Source organism: Pseudochaenichthys georgianus, chromosome 11, assembly GCF_902827115.2.
Source record: "Pseudochaenichthys georgianus chromosome 11, fPseGeo1.2, whole genome shotgun sequence".
NCBI lineage: Eukaryota > Metazoa > Chordata > Actinopteri > Perciformes > Channichthyidae > Pseudochaenichthys > Pseudochaenichthys georgianus.
This window is the reverse complement of record NC_047513.1, coordinates 6,233,993-6,251,755: the sequence shown is the minus strand read 5'-3', so window position 1 is coordinate 6,251,755 and position 17,763 is coordinate 6,233,993. Positions and strand designations below refer to the sequence as shown.

Genomic DNA, 17,763 nt, shown 5'->3' with positions numbered 1-17,763 from the left:
GAAATTATTAATTAATAGCTCAGTGAAAGCCTACTCATAATGATGGACATACACACTCCATACTGTAGATGTCTCCAGAATACACACTAAACTTTATACAACAGCTCCATAGAAGTACCATAGAAGAAAATAACCAGGAAGTGATAGCATTTAGATTTAGCATGAAGAATTAGCACAGCTTTCCTGGGAGAAGTTGATGGAGCTGCCTGCAACAAACAGGTATGATTAACATTGTTATACTCAGAGGTGGGAGAAGTACTCAGATCTTGTTCTTAGTACTCTTGTGTAGGAATACTCTATTACAAGTAATAGTCTTGTAATCAAAATGTTACTCAAATAAAAGTACAAAAGTATTAGCATAAAAATATACTTAAAGTATCAACAGTAAAAGTACTCATTCATTGTACAGATTGGTCCATTTCAGAATAACATATATGATATGTTTTATAATGATTGATAATTAAAGTGTTCTCAAAGCTGGTAAAGGTGCAGCTAGTTTGAATGACTTTGTATACTGCAGGGTAGCTTGTGAATTTACTCCAGGTGGAACTAAAGTCTGATTTAAGAGTTATAATATCACACATCATTATCAAAATCTACATAGTAACTAAACATATTCAATAAATGTAGTAGAGTTAAAGTACACACTTTACCTCTGAATTGTAGTGGGGCAAAAGTACAACGTACCACAAGATGGAAATACTCAAGTATCTCTATACTCTACTTAAGTACAGTACTTGAGTAAATGTAATTAGTTACATCCCACCTCTGCTTATAGTTACCCATAATAAGCAGTATTTTGTTGGTGGTGCAGCAACAATATTACGTGTTTTTCCCCTTTTCAACATAAACTAACTCCCAGCAGATGTGACTGGTGAGTGACTGTTGGATGTTGCTCTTGTGTTGCAGTAGAATGGAAAAGGTGATCAGCTGCTTCAGGAAGAGGCCAGACGCTGTGGCCCGGCTCATCTGTTTCCCCTGGGCGGGTGGAGGCTCCATACACTACGCTCGCTGGGGGAACGTCCTCCACAGCTCCATAGAAGGTACCTACTGCTGCACTTTGCCCTGCTTATCTCTACCGTTAGCACTATATTCACAACTTATCAGATGCTTGTTGATGTTGCCAGTGTAGTCTTTATTGTACAGTCAAATATAATTGGTTAAACAAAAGGTAACGTAAAAAAAGGGAATGGGACTTGAACTTTAAAAGGATATCCTTGTACTGTGATAACACATTGTATCTGAACTTTTTACTGAACAGTGCTTTGTACAAGACATACATTTTCTTTCATTATTATTATTGATATATTTGTTTGTATTATTATAACATTATTATTTTTAACCTCAGAAAACACATTGAGGGAGAACACTTTTTTTTAATGGTGTCTTGGTATATACAACCAATAAAGACACAGCTAAAAGAAAAAAGCAATATAAGAAGAATACATGGATATATTTGTAATAAAAAATAAAATAAAATTAGAAAGCAATGAAAGTTATCAGTAGGTTTATCAAAAAAGCAATGCAATTGTCTCAGCAGTATTAATGAGACCAATGTAAGTCTTTTTGATGTTTATTCCAAGTATACAGTTTGGGGCCCAGTAACAAAAAGTACTTGTTTGCACCAGATAGGTTGGAGGGTTTTAAAAAAGCTTCATAAATAAATAAGAACAAATGCAGAACCCTCCAATGAAATTGTCCAACTATTTGTTTTATCACCCTCCTCAGTGTTGTCTGTCAGACTTCCCGGCAGAGAGAGCCGATCCAGAGAGCCGTTCCATCAGAGCCTGCAGCAGGTTGTGGACGAGGTCGTTGCTGCACTGGTACCGCTGCTGAAAGAGAAGCCCTTCGCTCTGTTTGGACACAGGTATGTCACCAATACAGGATTGATAAGTTATATCACAACTTGTTTTCTCTTAACATCTATCTATCCTGATCTGTTTTCAGTTTTGGTGCCTTCACCAGTTTTGCTGTGGCAGAAGCTTTGAAGAGAGTGCATAACCTGGAACCTGTGCACATCTTCCTGTCTGGTGCCTCGGCACCATACGTAAGTTAATACATTTAAATGTATTAATCCAGGATTATCCACTTAGTATCACTAACTTTGTTAATACAAGGAGGCAAAACTTTAAAGACACCATGAAATCATAAATGACAGGTGAGTAAAACTTACAGGATATTTACGGCCAAACCATCTGACTCCTTTTATATTTATGTAAACTCTTAGGATATATATATATATATATATATATAGCTCTATATATATATATATATATATATTAGAAGATACCTGTTTGGTATTGCTGATGAACCATTCATATGTTGTCTTTAAGTCAGAGACGCGTATCAAAGCCCCAAAGAGAAGCGACCTATCAGATGAGGATTTCCTGCAGTGGATGATTTCGATTGGAGGAACTCCTCCTGAGCTGCTGGCCAACCCGGAGGTTCTGAAGCTCTTCCTCCCTGCGCTGAAGGCCGACCTGCACGTTGTGGAGAACTACAGGTGGGGCACATCTTTATTACTGATCTCTTCTCAACCATTCATTTTAAGGCGAGAGATTAAAGGCAAAGTACTTTTTTTCATGCTCTGAAATTCCTAGAGTTTGGGCTGACAGTTCTTTCAGTCTAGCATCCAAAATACATATTTAAGTGTCCGGACCTCATTTGCATAATTCAACATAACTTCCTGATATTTTAAAATACTAAGAGAGTCGTACCAAACAGGGGAAGTTTCATTGTCATGTTTTAGTTAAACACATGTTACACTATTCATCTGCATTGTCGGCTAAATGTATGAAATGTAGCATATCTTGAGGAGTGTTTGCACTCTCAGCCAGACATCTCCAGTTTAGTAGCATTTACATAAAGTCAACTTCCTAGTTTTATTGCTATCCTATCTACGTTCTGTCGTTTTTACAGAGGGCTTGTGCATTTATAGTTCATAAACTGATTTATATAACATTTTTATTTCTTAAAAAAAAGGTTTTCTTTTATGGCTGTTGACGTTATTTCTCTCTGCGATATTAACAACCCCCAACTATGGAAGCAAACAAGAGACAGAAGTATTTGAATTTTATCAGACACCGAATTTATAGCATTGAAAATAATTACTTTGAAAATCATGTATCTGAATTTTTTTGGCTTCGAATTTACCTATGTGAAATAAAAATGTAAAAATTCAAGTTAAAAAAATGCGAATGTTCACATTCAGATCCCAAAAATTCAAGTGAAAAAAATTCAACGTCAAATATTTCGGTGTGTAAAATTCGACATAAAAAATTGCGATGCAGCATCATCCGGCTACCCCGACAGGATAAGCAATCGAGCCTGAATGCAATCAAACCGACTTCTGGCCTATCATTAGTGATGGCGAGATGAAGCCTTATGAAGCTTTGAAGCTTTTCAGCCAATTGGTTCGCAAAAGGGTTCATCTCATGAGGCTTCATCATGGGCTTCATCTGAACACAAACCCCCTGCTGGTCAAAGTGTGTAAAACAGGCAGATTGGACATCTCAACAGTGTGCTGTATCTCATACCGAGTTCCCATTGAGTAAAGCCTTAGAATAACTCTAAACAACGAACATTAAATCATATTTTCATGCTAACAATATTGTTTTTATTACAGTTTAATGATTGTGATTGAAAAGCCTAAGGAGGCTGGTAAACATTGCAAAGAGGGATTTGCATTCCTTCATAAACTTAACCACGTTGTAGTCTGAGAAAGGCTAAACCATATCAAACAATACATTTATTAACTACATTATCTCATTTAGCTGTAGCTTTTATAAACAACAACAAATACGTATTGTTCAGTCGTTGAACCAGCGACCCTGCGGTCATGAGTCAACTGCTTTCCAGCTGAGCCACAGCACACACACTAAAGCTCCCTGAAAACACTGCAACATATGTATTCATTTATTTATTCATGTTTTTTTTCCTACATTTATTTATGCTTGTATCTATTTATACTTATAACATGTTCCGACCTCTATATGAGTGAGGGTCTGAGCTCTCTTGATTCCATCCTGTCCCCGGGCCCAGGTACAGGAGGGGTAATATGGTTCTCATTATACATCCATGGGTATTATGAGCGTTGTGGTTCAGATACTACAGGGGCTCAGCTCATGAGGAGAACACTACTTGAACTCGGCCGTGTTTGTTGTGTTGGTTCCTGGTGGACTATTCGTCATGCAAATATAGGATTTATCTGCGGTTAAAACAGACCGTCCATGAATGCAGTTTCTTCGGTAAGTCAACCCTGCGTACTTTATGTTATGTTACTGATGTTTTTATTAAGCTAACGTTAATGAATGTTTAGAGTTGGGTTAGCATTTGAGCAATCGGTAGCTCCATCTGTGCTAACGATGCTATGCGTAGCATCCAAGAGTGTAAAACATTAAATGGGATGCTACTGTATACCAAAAGGCTTCTGTGCAAGGTTGCTAAAATAAGGTCATCCTTGTACGTTAGATAGTTAAGTTAGTTTGCTAGTTAGGTTACTGTATGCATTGTTAAGGTTTGTTTAAATTCGCTATGCTCTACTATAGCATAAAATAGACTAGCTAACGTCAACGTATTGTTGAAGAGAGTAGTGTATATTAAATCAACCTCACAATGAAATGTGCGTATCTTTAAAATATGAATGTCACATTTCAAGATGGTCCAGAAATAACGCTCCCTTAGATATTGTAATATGGTTTGTTGAACTGGAGTTATTTATTACAGCTAACCGCCTATCCGACGAACGACCCAAACATTGTTGTTTTTAATATTATTACCAATGCCTCTTTTAATTGTATTATCATCACACTTGAGAAACAGCCTTATCGTGGCTGTAGAACGGAACATGTAACGTAATGCCTGCATTTAAGGACGATGAATAGCGTAGTCAATGCTTTAGTGACAAGGAAATTATTTGTTTAAATATTAGATATGACGTTATCTGTGACTTCAGTGAAAATTAAGCTTATCCATTGCATTGCATTTGTTAAATAGATTTGTGTCTTACCCTTACGTGTGTGATACATATGAATATGGCATATGAAAACAAATTAATTTGACTGACTCATGAGAAACACATCCAAAGTAACAGTTAAATAAAAAGGACCTACACAATAATACTCAATCAAACTGATACAGTATAAGGACTGTGATATCCAGCAATTTCTTAAGTATAACAATAAGATTATGACCTGTTTTTAAAAGAAGATAAAAAGTTGTTTGCATGTAAAGAAGTCTGTAACCCACGCATGTAACTTTACATCTGTTTGTTCAAAGTCTCCTTAAAGAGCCTGTGACACGGTTTTCCCCCATCATCCAAACCCATCAATTTGAGTACATATTGTCCCCTTGAAAACCGTTACTGAACTGATTTTGGATATTTGTACTTTGATAACCATTAATCTGCCTTCAATGTTGACAATTTTCTGGATCTTCTCTGGGATTCTTCAAGTCCCGCCAAATGATGGGTGACGTCATTGCGGGCACAGCGCTCCAGCTGCACCGTTCAGGATCCCAGCATCTGCATGTAAACCTTTATATATATACAGTCAGATGTAAACGCACGACGGCGCACACAGCAGCAAGCTCAGACAGCGATGACAGGTTAATGTTTAACGTGTCTGAGAGCTCATATGAGGCTGAAGGATCGGTTTATGTTGTATCTTCTAAGTTTAGGAATGAGGTGCGTCAATATGGGCGATCATATGGTCATGTAGCCAGTGGTGGACTGGGACTAACAATCATCCCGGGACTCTCGACCGGCCCACTTCGGTACCGCTAGTAAGCTGTCAACGGGGGGAGTGGGGGATGTAAAATACAAATATAATGTATAATGTCTGTGTCTTTGACATTAGCGCTGCTAGCCACCTGTGCCCTGTACTACGAAGCCAGTTCAACAGACCCTGGATATGTTTGAGTAACAAACAAACTAACAACAACAAACTAACAAACGAGATCTCGCTAAGCGGTCCTACGACGCTGGTTATCAACTCGGTAAATCAAGCCAGGGTTTCTCTCTCCAGCTGAGAGCGCGTTCACGTCTAAGACACGAGTGGATCTGACTTTCATTACATTTGTCTCGAGTGTTTCGTCAACATAATGTGTTAAATAATACTTCTGCATCCAGTCTGTGACACTGTGAGTGTTGCACGGCCAGATGAGGCTGGAGAAGCTGACTCAGATCAGGACATATATGATATATTATGATATTATATGATCGATGATCTGATTGATGATGTAATATGAATGATAAGTGCGACACGTCGGCGACTTCTCTGCATACGGCAGTTTAAACTGTATTTCCTTTATCCTGTAATATGACTTGAGAGATTTAAACTCCGCACACTGAGTGGATCTCTTTTCTATAGACGCCGGAGGCGGGCAGCGTCAGGTAAAATAAGTTGTTTAGCCTTCTCAAACCTGAGCCTCACGCGCCGCCTATGGGGGATGTGCTAGTTACTTATCCGACCGGCCCACTTCGGTACCGGCCCATCGGGATTCGTCCCGATGGCCAGTCCGCCACTGCACCCACAGTCCGCCACTGCACCCACAGTCCGCCACTGCACCCAGCCCACGTAAACTGTCAACGGGGGGAGCCTCGCTGCGGGGAAACGGTGGACCTCGTGTCCCGATCGGAGTGGGAATAATAATAATAATCCGTGCATTTTATCCATTAATTTCCCCAACATTGTGGTAAAAAACCACACGTTTAATCCACGTTGTTGGTGTACTACAACTACAAAAAGCATCGGTTTGTTTTCTCATCAGTAAATGCAGACCGGCTCAAACAAACGATTTTTAATCATCATCCTCACTCATCATTTAATGTATAATATGTTCGCCGAATTGACATGAAAGCACTAATAAATGTAGTTTCATCCACTTGAGTTTATAACCACAAAAATAATCGATTTGTTTTTATATCACATCCGACGGGAGGAAATTCAGCAGCTCTCACTCCCGATTTGTAATCCTAATGTAATCATCTTCACCACGATCATTTATGTTTATATCGCCGAATTGACATGAAAGCACTGACAAATATGAATATACTGTAGTCAACTTCATTAAAACGTTCTTAACGTGCCTAAACTCAGTAATTCACCATTTCTACGCATGACACAACACACTTTGTCCGTGTTTGGCTCTCGAAGCGTTCCCGCATTGACGTCACTTCCGGCTTCCCCCAAAACTTCAAAATGAGTGAAGGAATTTCCCCGCGATGTTCGAAATTATTGATATTTAACGAAACGGTATCGCTTTTTCTTTTTTAAACTGACGGTTCGAGATTACTAGTAGCCCAATATTTCATTGCACAACAGTTGTTGGGATGGTGTCACAGGCTCTTTAAGGCAGTGGTTCTCAAACTTTTTCTGTCATTCCCCACTTTGAACAGGTGGGCCTTTGCAAGCCCCACCTGTTCCTCATCGCTCCAATAAAATGATAGGCCAAGCTTAAAATTGTCAAATGTATCGTTCTATAACAGGGGTCTCCAACTTTTTTTAGGATGAGGGTTACTTTCAAAAAATAAAACAAGTCGTGAGCTACTTTTACTCCTTTTTTTTGTTTTTTTGCAGTGTATATATTTAGCACATTTTAACATTATTATATGCTTACCTTTAACCTTTGAGTGCTGTTTGGGTCTGTGGGACCCGTTTTCAGTGTTTACTAAAATAAAATGTATGCAATTTAATTATTTTAACCTGCTTTATTTGGTGGTGGACGTCACATCCTCGAGGGTCCGGGGGCATGCACCCCCAGGAAGATTTTTTTTAAATGTTGAAGTTGAATGCATCAATCTGGTGCACTTTGAGCTAGGGCTGCTCAATTAAATCGTATTTTAATCGCAATTACGATTTTGGCTTGCAACGATTATGAAAACAACATAATCGAAATAAAACGATTTTATTTATTTTTTAAATAGGTTTTTCAGTTGAATTATACTTAAAGTTCAGGGTAATCAACTGTTAAAAACATACTTTTCAAATTATTTTCTTCAATAAATTGATGTTTTTCAAAGTAAATGGTTAATCGTTTTTAATAATCGTGATATCAATTATTGACCCAAATAATCTAGATTATGATTTTTGCCATAATCGAGCAGCCCTACTTTGAGCCCAACATGAATGTATGGATACAGCTCTCAACACTCAGATGAAAGGGAGCTGTATACTTTTCAATAATCCAAACATCTTTAGAATATGATCACAACAAATCATTTAAACTTGTTTATTCTTATCTTATGTTACCTAGTTAGCATTCTTTCTTTTTATTTATGCATATTTGACTAATCACTCCCCTTTTAAAGTTTTTACTGTCCTATAGTACACATTGGAATGATTTCTTACTTTATTTTGTACAACTTTATTAAATAGATAAAGGTGTGCTCTCTCTCTTGCTCTCTCGCTCTCTCGCTCCACATTGCTTTTCTTCCCGACTGCAACGCTGTTGTGTGTGTCTGTGAGAGCGTTTCACACGTGTGTATGAGAGATTTTTACCAGTGGCGAGCCTGTCTCTGAGGGCCTAAGATATTCTACAAAATAATATTTAAAAACATTAAAACAAATTATATTTTTCTTTATATATTTTTTTTAAATATGTTTTTAGTAATATTTGTCAATAGTTTTACCAAAAATAACTTGATTAAATTCTATTTAAAATAACATTTCCAAAGAAATAAATCCTTTGAATCTGCCTATTCAGTTTCTGTTTGAATGTGAAGGGTTAAATGAAAGAAGCTCCTCTCTGCGAGTCTGTGAAGACAGGAGCTGATTGGACGTCCAGCTATGAATTCACAGAGGGCCAGCTATAGTAACTGAACGAGAGTAATGTCAAATGACAGTACAATTGACCAATCATATCTTCCCTCTAAATGGGTGGGCTTTATTATCGCGGACTTTATGACAAGTTCCGCCCGCTGTGAAACGTTTCTTGTTTCCATAGCAACAACAACTGTCAACAGCGTAAACTTGCCTTCAAAATAAAAGCATGCCAAATTACACTTAACTGACATACAACTGCAACGAAAGTAACAAACACAATGCAATATCCTTTTCAATTTCAAAGAACACAAATTGGGTTATCTACAGGTGTTGTTTTGTGTGGTAGAGGGTCGCTTTTCATTGATACGTTTTGCACCCCGGGCGTTCCGTTGTTTTGATATTCCACCAGTGTATAAATAATAAATACATTTGAAAAAAAAATGTCAAAAAAAAATTTGAATTATTTTTTTTTTTTTCGCGACCCACCTATCACATCTCTGCGCCCCACCAGTGGGGCGCGCCCCACACTTTGAGAAATGCTGCCTTAAGGTGATCCAGACAGGCTGGACCAGAGGAGGAGAGACAGATCTGGACTCCTAACAGCAGAGAACTTCAGCACGGATTCCAAGGTATACCTTTTTCATACTTTACAAAGAATGCATAAAGTAATGACTCTAATACACTGATGCCACATGCCATTAAACATGACTGAATACTAGATGACCTACACATCAGTGATGTTGAGAGTACTTTCTTAGCAAAAGGTTACATTTTACCAAGCAACATCACTTTTTTGTTCAACTTTCACATTTCAATGTATTTAAGGCAAATATTATTGAACATAGTGAGAACTGCGACCCTTTGTCTCTGCTGTATACTGACTGTAAAAAAACATTAAAAGTGAGACAACCGAACAGAGCAAGCTTCTACAGTTGCACTAAGTTTTGATAACAGTTAAATATTATTTTAATAATACATTTATTTCAATGTTGATGAATTTAGAACGGTTTATTCATAATCTGATTATCTTTGTAGTACACTGTTGGATTTAAAAAACACATTCAAATAAAGAAAATCATTATATTTATAGCCCCTGAACAAACAAACACACCTCCCTGCAATAATATGTTTTTTGATATTTCTGTTAGGAAAGGACAGGCCTGAGAGACAGGACTGCTTCACCATTTTCTCTTTCTCCGAGGGTCCAGAAGAACATCCAAGAGGGAAAGGAAAAGCTGATGTTATGAGATTTAAGAGCAGCACAGGACATTCACTAAGAGACACTTAGGCCCTTTCTCATTTCACTAATTCCCCTCCTCGACTCCTATCCTCGAGACTTAGTCCCACCCACAGTAGTCTAGTGGGTAGAAGGGGGTATCATGCACCCCCCTGAAATATACTTTTAATCAGATTTTCTAGATTGAAAAAATGGTGTAGAAAACGATTAGCTATGTTAAAAAGTTGAAAAATTGTCCCACGTATATTTTTTCCCCAAATTAGTGTTTATTTACCCTAAAAATCAAGTTTCACTCTTTTTACACCTTTCACTATATCTCAGCCATTATTGCAGATAACTGAACAAATAAGGTATCCAGATCCATGTTTTGAGGGTCAAGGAACACAATAAAACTATTCTTAAAGTGATCACATGTGTCTGTGGCATGCTATTATGCTAATTAGTGCCGCCATTACAATAAAATAGCATTTTAGTCTTGTACCAAGAACGATGTATTTTGCACCGACAGAGAAATATTCTTATAATCAGTGTTTCCTAAGTGGAAAAAGTATGTAGAAAATGATGAGCTATGTTAAAATGTTGTCTGGATGTCCCACATGTATTTTTTATGCAAATTAGTGTCACAATTGCCAACAACGGAATGTTCACACTTTTCACTCTCTCAGCCATTATTGCAGATACATGAACAAATAATGTGTCTAGACCCATGTTTTGATGGTCAAAGATCACAATAAAACTATTCCCAAAGTGATCAGATGTATCTGTGGCGTGCTATGCAAATTTAGAGACGCCAATATTGCAGTACAGTAAGTGAACACATAGGGTGTCCAGACAGATGCTGTGTATTTAACCAATATTTATTTGTTTTGTACTAGCCTACAGCAAGGGTCAAACATCATAATATAAGTATTGATGTGACTACTCTTTCCCATTCCAGATAAGCAGTCAAGGTTTGGCTCTCCACTATCTGATTTAATACTCAATTTGAATCATTGTTTTCAATGCTATCATCAGAGTCAAATTCCTCTTCCTCTTCGTCTTCCTGTTCACGCTCTGTCGTGTCCAGGAGATCAAGCAGGGAGGTTGGCAGGACAGGACCACAGGACCACCGGTCTCAACACTCCATCAGTCCTCATCCATCCCTGCTCCTCATCATAGGGGTTTGGTTTTTCTAATTGGTTCATCAGTCCACTGAAGACTCACGACTCTCTCCATATATCAGACAGGTGAATTGCTCCAACTGCTTCAGCACCTCAGGCTTGACATTCCAGTTGTCGCCGAGTTGACTGAACGCCCTGTGAAACTTCGGGTTCTTCTCCAGCTTTTTCAAGGGCCCCACCTTCCCCTTCCCTTTGAAGGCACTGGTGCAGTCTTCTCCGCTGAACACATGGAATCCAAGAAGTGTGGCACAGTAGTCTTCTCCCAGGGATTCTGCGAGCTCGGAGAGGTTGAGAAGTTGTCTATGTCTCCCTGACCCCGTATCCAGGTATATAGTCAGCCTGATGGCATGAGCGTGGTAAAGAAGAATCACAAAGATATCTGTGTCAGGTGTTCAGACTACAGCATTCTTGTACCCAGGGGCAGCAGCATGATGAAGGTAGAGTACCACCCTTGTATCAGTCTCTTCCTGGTTGCTGTAGATAGTGGGGAGCTCACGTACCTCAACCTGATACACAATGGGACATTGCACTTTGATCAACAATGACAGAGACACAAATCACAGATAATCACTTGGAGTATAATTAAACCATCAATCACTTTTAATATGGGCTTTCAATTTACCTTGCCATTTGAGGAGAGAAGTTGATGGGCTCTCCCTTCCACGACCAGCCCTGTCATTTCTGTTCTCTCCAGCCTCGAAGCTGCCTGTTGATCACTCCATACTCGCAGCAGGAGCTGGCAGAGTTGCTTTTTGTTGTCATCATTTGTGAGAAACATCTTGAAGTCTCAAGCTCCTGACAGTCACACAGAGTAGAATGTCTGACACTGCATGGCACAGTTATTGCCCAATGGAGAATACCAGGCGCTTCATCTTTTCATTCGTCTCCATGTCTTCCTTGCCAGCCATAACCATGCTGAGAAACCGGACGAGGTCAGAGGGAGAATGGAAGTTACCAAAACACATTCTACTCTGTGTGACTGTCAGGCACTTGTTCAGAAGCAAGCAGCTCACCACAATATTACACAGGCACTACTGAAAGCTATGGATTTGGTTTGGAGTTGGAAACTGCCCTGGCAAAGGTCCTGGACAAAGTCTCATCCTATCGGACACCCGCAATTGTGATAGGAGATTGAAACATGGTATTCCACTGTGAGTGGGACAATTTGAATAAAACCACGCCCAGTGTGCACGGCAGCAACATTGTCAACAGTGCTGGGGGAATCATGGTCCAGGTGGTCAAGCCTGGGTTTGAGAGCAACAAGGTCCGAATGCTACCCGTCATCGACAAGTCGCAACAGCGTAGCCTGAAAGTCAACACACCAGAAACACTCCCACCCTTGTATTTCACTCGCGCCGACCCAAAGTTTAATGACGGCTCATCATTCACACCGCCAGCAGAGAATGACACAGTCTATGCAACTGAGATGCAAGTGTACTACAGCTGGCTCTTTATCAGGCACATAGGAAGCAATGGACAGCAGCCTGTGCCTGGACTTGGGGGCTTCACCTCTGCAACTGGTACTCCTCCACTCAGAAAACCAACAGTGGACTACTTCACGGCACGCTCATCCATCAACCAATCACTGACAATACAGTTGTTCGTGAGCTACTGAAGCGTTATGAGCTAGCCACTGATCAGGTGGATCAGAGGTGGGTCCTGAATACATTTGATCTTGGTGTCTGTATGAAAGCCCTACCCATCATCTGGTGTTGGCCAGATACATTTGTCCGTCATGTGGTTATGATTGGACCCTTTCTTTACATTCTGGCGGACACCACCCCAAAGGATCTGCCATACCCTAAGGATGCCCTGTTCATCCAGGATGGCATGGCTCTGCTCCATGTCCTCACCAACCTTCCTCCAACCTGTGGGGAGATATGCCTACAATTGCTTGATCAGATGATGGCCAAAAAGCACTTTTTGTTCTCGACTGACAGTTGCCATCCAGGATCTATCAAAGCACAGGAGAGCTTGAGACGTGGCAGTTCAGAGAAGATCATTTTGGCTGGACCAGCAACCAGGAAGCCATATGACTTCAAGATGTTTCTCACAAATGATGTCAACAAAAAGCAACTCTGCCAGCTCCTGCTGCGAGTATGGAGTGATCAACAGGCAGCTTCAAGGCTGGAGAGAATAGAAATGACAGGGCTGGTCGTGGAAGGGAGAGCCCGTCAACTTCTCTCCTCAAATGGCAAGGTAAATTGAAAGCCCATATTAAAAGTGATTGATGGTTTAATTATACTCCAAGTGATTATCTGTGATTTGTGTCTAGTCTCTGTCATTGTTGATCAAAGTGCAATGTCTCATTGTGTATCAGGTTGAGGTACGTGAGCTCCCCACTATCTACAGCAACCAGGAAGAGACTGATACAAGGGTGGTACTCTACCTTCATCATGCTGCTGCCCCTGGGTACAAGAATGCTGTAGTCTGAACACCTGACACAGATATCTTTGATTCTTCTTTACCACGCTCATGCCATCAGGCTGACTATATACCTGGATACGGGGTCAGGGAAACATAGACAACTTCTCAACCTCTCTGAGCTCGCAGAATCCCTGGGAGAAGACTACTGTGCCACACTTCTTGGATTCCATGTGTTCAGCGGAGAAGACTGCCCCAGTGCCTTCAAAGGGAAGGGGAAGGTGGGGCCCTTGAAAAAGCTGGAGAAGAACCCGAAGTTTCACAGGGCGTTCAGTCAACTCGGCGACAACTGGAATGTCAAGCCTGAGGTGCTGAAGCAGTTGGAGCAATTCACCTGTCTGATATATGGAGAGAGTCGTGAGTCTTCAGTGGACGTAGTCCGTGCCAAGTTGCTGCTCAAAATGGTGGGGCAGGACGATAAACTCACTGCCAAGTCTAAGGTTGACCTGGCTCGCCTTCCTCCATGCTATGATGCTCTGAAGCCGCACGTCCAACGTGTGAACCATCGCGTCGCTCTATACAAGCGAGCTGATGAACCAATTAGAAAAACCAAACCCCTATGATGAGGAGCAGGGATGGATGAGGACTGATGGAGTGTTGAGACCGGTGGTCCTGTGGTCCTGTCCTGCCAACCTCCCTGCTTGATCTCCTGGACACGACAGAGCGTGAACAGGAAGACGAAGAGGAAGAGGAATTTGACTCTGATGATAGCATTGAAAACGATGATTCAAATTGAGTATTAATCAGATAGTGGAGAGCCAAACCTTGACTGCTTATCTGGAATGGGAAAGAGTAGTCACATCAATACTTATATTATGATGTTTGACCCTTGCTGTAGGCTAGTACAAAACAAATAAATATTGGTTAAATACACAGCATCTGTCTGGACACCCTATGTGTTCACTTACTGTACTGCAATATTGGCGTCTCTAAATTTGCATAGCACGCCACAGATACATCTGATCACTTTGGGAATAGTTTTATTGTGATCTTTGACCATCAAAACATGGGTCTAGACACATTATTTGTTCATGTATCTGCAATAATGGCTGAGAGAGTGAAAAGTGTGAACATTCCGTTGTTGGCAATTGTGACACTAATTTGCATAAAAAATACATGTGGGACATCCAGACAACATTTTAACATAGCTCATCATTTTCTACATACTTTTTCCACTTAGGAAACACTGATTATAAGAATATTTCTCGGTCGGTGCAAAATACATCGTTCTTGGTACAAGACTAAAATGCTATTTTATTGTAATGGCGGCACTAATTAGCATAATAGCATGCCACAGACACATGTGATCACTTTAAGAATAGTTTTATTGTGTTCCTTGACCCTCAAAACATGGATCTGGATACCTTATTTGTTCAGTTATCTGCAATAATGGCTGAGATATAGTGAAAGGTGTAAAAAGAGTGAAACTCGATTTTTAGGGTAAATAAACACTAATTTGGGAAAAAAATATACGTGGGACAATTTTTCAACTTTTTAACATAGCTAATCGTTTTCTACACCATTTTTTCAATCTAGAAAATCTGATTAAAAGTATATTTCAGGGGGGTGCATGATACCCCCTTCTCCCCACCCAACTACAGGAGATGCGAGCGGAGGAGCCAAGGAGGGGAACCGAGGAGAGAGGAGGAGAACCGAGGAGAGAGGAGGGGAAGCAGCAGGCGGTTAGAGAAATGAGAACTCCTCTCCTCTGAGCAGTCATTTTAAAGAGACGCAGCCCTCTGTCTGATGGACAGATGTGTTCATGACGACTTATATATTTACTTTGATTCATTCACAGTGCGGTATAATGAGACAATAACAGGCTACAGATGCGGACACACACACACACATATATATAGCCTATGTATATATTTATATAAATATATACAATTTCAGAATCAAACAGAGCACTCACAGAGACTGGATATGCCCAAATAAATGGTGCCAATCTTCAGTAAGAATAACGGACAAAAGGAGTGCAAATACAATTTATTGAAATGTGAACTAAAAGTTATCAAGCATGAACCATCACAATTTTTTTTTAAATAAAAACGAAATAAAATACACTAAATGTTAATCTGTTAATTGATTAAGTAAACACATTTTGTCAAATAAAGTGACAGGCTAGGCCTGTGCAGGTGGTAACAGCTATGCCCAGCATGGGCTAAGTTCTGTAGGTGCAGCTGGTGCAGGTCCTCCAACCTCAGGCCTGGTCCTCCTCGCAGGGAAAGACCCTCAGCCCTCTCTGGCCAAACCAACAGACAGGACGTTCATAAAGCTGAGGTCTCCCCCAAAGTCTCTAATCATCCATCCTGTGAATATGAGAGGGGAACAAATAGTGAAATAGATGCTTTGGACAATAAGAAATATAAAGTTAACTGTTGAGTTGATCAGTTTTTTTAGTTTGACAGGGTTTAATAATACAAACAAAAGGAGAGGCACCGTAAAATAAAGATTGGTCTTTCAATAAATTGTTGATTTTGTCTTTTGAATTGTTTGTCTAAAGTCAAGTAGCTAGAACTGTTACTGTAAGGGAAACTTCTGTGGAGCAATGCAGTGGGAGTCACCGACTCAGGAGAGAGACACGGGAAGAGCAGGAGCTTTGATGTCAAACACTGATGGTTTATTTGGAGCTTCGGCCGGAGAATTCACATCACAAGTCCAAGAGCCAGAGGTTCTGACTTCACGGTAGAGTTGCCACGTCAATTCTGAAGAACTCTACCCCAGACCCATGTATTTAGCTAGTTCAGAGATCATCATCAACATGCTGCATAACAAGATAAAATCATATCAGCTGACGCCAACAGGCAGGAACATAGAATCATAACACCTCTATCAGCTGACGCCAACAGGCAGGAACAGGGAGACAGAACACTGAGAGCACAGCAGCCAAGGTTACGAGGTGCGTGTGCTCAGTCAGGACAGTTTGAACTGATAAACTGGGTCAAAGTTATGGGCCTTGGAAAATATTTCCCCAACAGTTACTTATAGTTTGAATGATACAGTCTGGTTATAATGTGTGGAGGAGGCATCACAGGTAAGAGCACCATTTGTTGTGTTCCATCCACAACAAATGCACACAGATTGATGTGTGTATTTATTTATCTACTATTTCTTGAATCATTACTGTCAGTCCAAAACAAGAGATTTTGTTTTAGTAAAACATTTTTAAAAACATTATCTCTTTTCCACTACACTATCTTGAATATTTTAGTTTTTACATCACTACATTTATGTAACAGCTTTAACATATTAAAGGTGTCACTTAGGACTGGGTAATTATGACAGCATGTCCTACTATTTTGAGAGTTTGAACAAACCAGACCTTCATCTATTAATGTAGAAAATAGTCAGCACATTAAACCATTATGAAAGTAATCATTAGTTAGCTCATTGTTCAAAATGAGCTCCAACTACAACAGTTAAGTCAACTCTTGCATCGGTAATAACAATAAAACAAATGATATAATATAATAGTATAACTTGTGTCTACTTTAAATACTTTAACAACACTTTCGTAATTATACTAGCATACTTTTACTAAAGTAACATTAACATGTTTAAATGCAGGCCTTTTGTAAGAGAGTATTTCGTATCGTGTAGCATGGTCTACTTGACTTATCTAACCGAAGTGATCGTTACGTTACTTTGCAAACCGTCAAACCCCCCACACACACACACAAAAGGACACGGTAACGTTGTGATTCACTTCAATTAATGATAACTACTGTTAGAAATTCAAATCAATGTTTAATAGTGTGACAACCCTGTGGTTGTCCACCAGTGGTGCTGCTGTAACCTGTGTTTCCTTGTAATCAGCAGTGATGGGACCCACCTGTGGTGCTGATTCCAGGATATAAGAGGGCTGCAGAACAGGCTCTCACTCTCTCTCAGCTGCCCTGCTCGGTGCAGCAGGACACCGCTCCTTTGTTCTGTTTTATTGTTGTTTGTAACCACTGTGTTGCATAAAATAAATGATTGTTTTGGGCAACTCCGGTGTGGAACTGTTGTCCTTATGTTACAAGCAGAGCCAGCTTGTAACATATGGGGGCTCGTCCCGTCCAAGAACCAGGTGATAGTGGTTTACTTGATTTGTTTGCCTTGATTGTGTAGACAGTTTGTTCCTGGTGTGGGGCATTAAGGAGTAGCTTTGGAAGTACCTTTCCTGATAGGCATAAGC

The 17,763-nt window shown here is 39.9% G+C and overlaps 1 protein-coding gene across 2 annotated transcripts in view; it reads left to right on the top strand.

Moving 5' to 3' along the window:
• The first annotated feature begins 128 nt into the window (after positions 1-128).
• Positions 129-17,763, top strand: part of olah (oleoyl-ACP hydrolase) — a 26,446-nt gene continuing 8,811 nt past the window's right edge. Inside the window, exons 1-5 of one of the 2 annotated variants that reach the window (XM_034094349.2) lie at positions 129-219; positions 910-1,043; positions 1,729-1,867; positions 1,948-2,047; positions 2,334-2,503. In XM_034094349.2, the coding sequence (XP_033950240.1) occupies positions 197-219; positions 910-1,043; positions 1,729-1,867; positions 1,948-2,047; positions 2,334-2,503 (566 nt within the window). In that variant the 5' untranslated portion in view covers positions 129-196. The remainder of the gene's footprint in view (positions 220-909; positions 1,044-1,728; positions 1,868-1,947; positions 2,048-2,333; positions 2,504-17,763) is intronic. The other variant, XM_034094350.2, reaches the window with a different exon arrangement.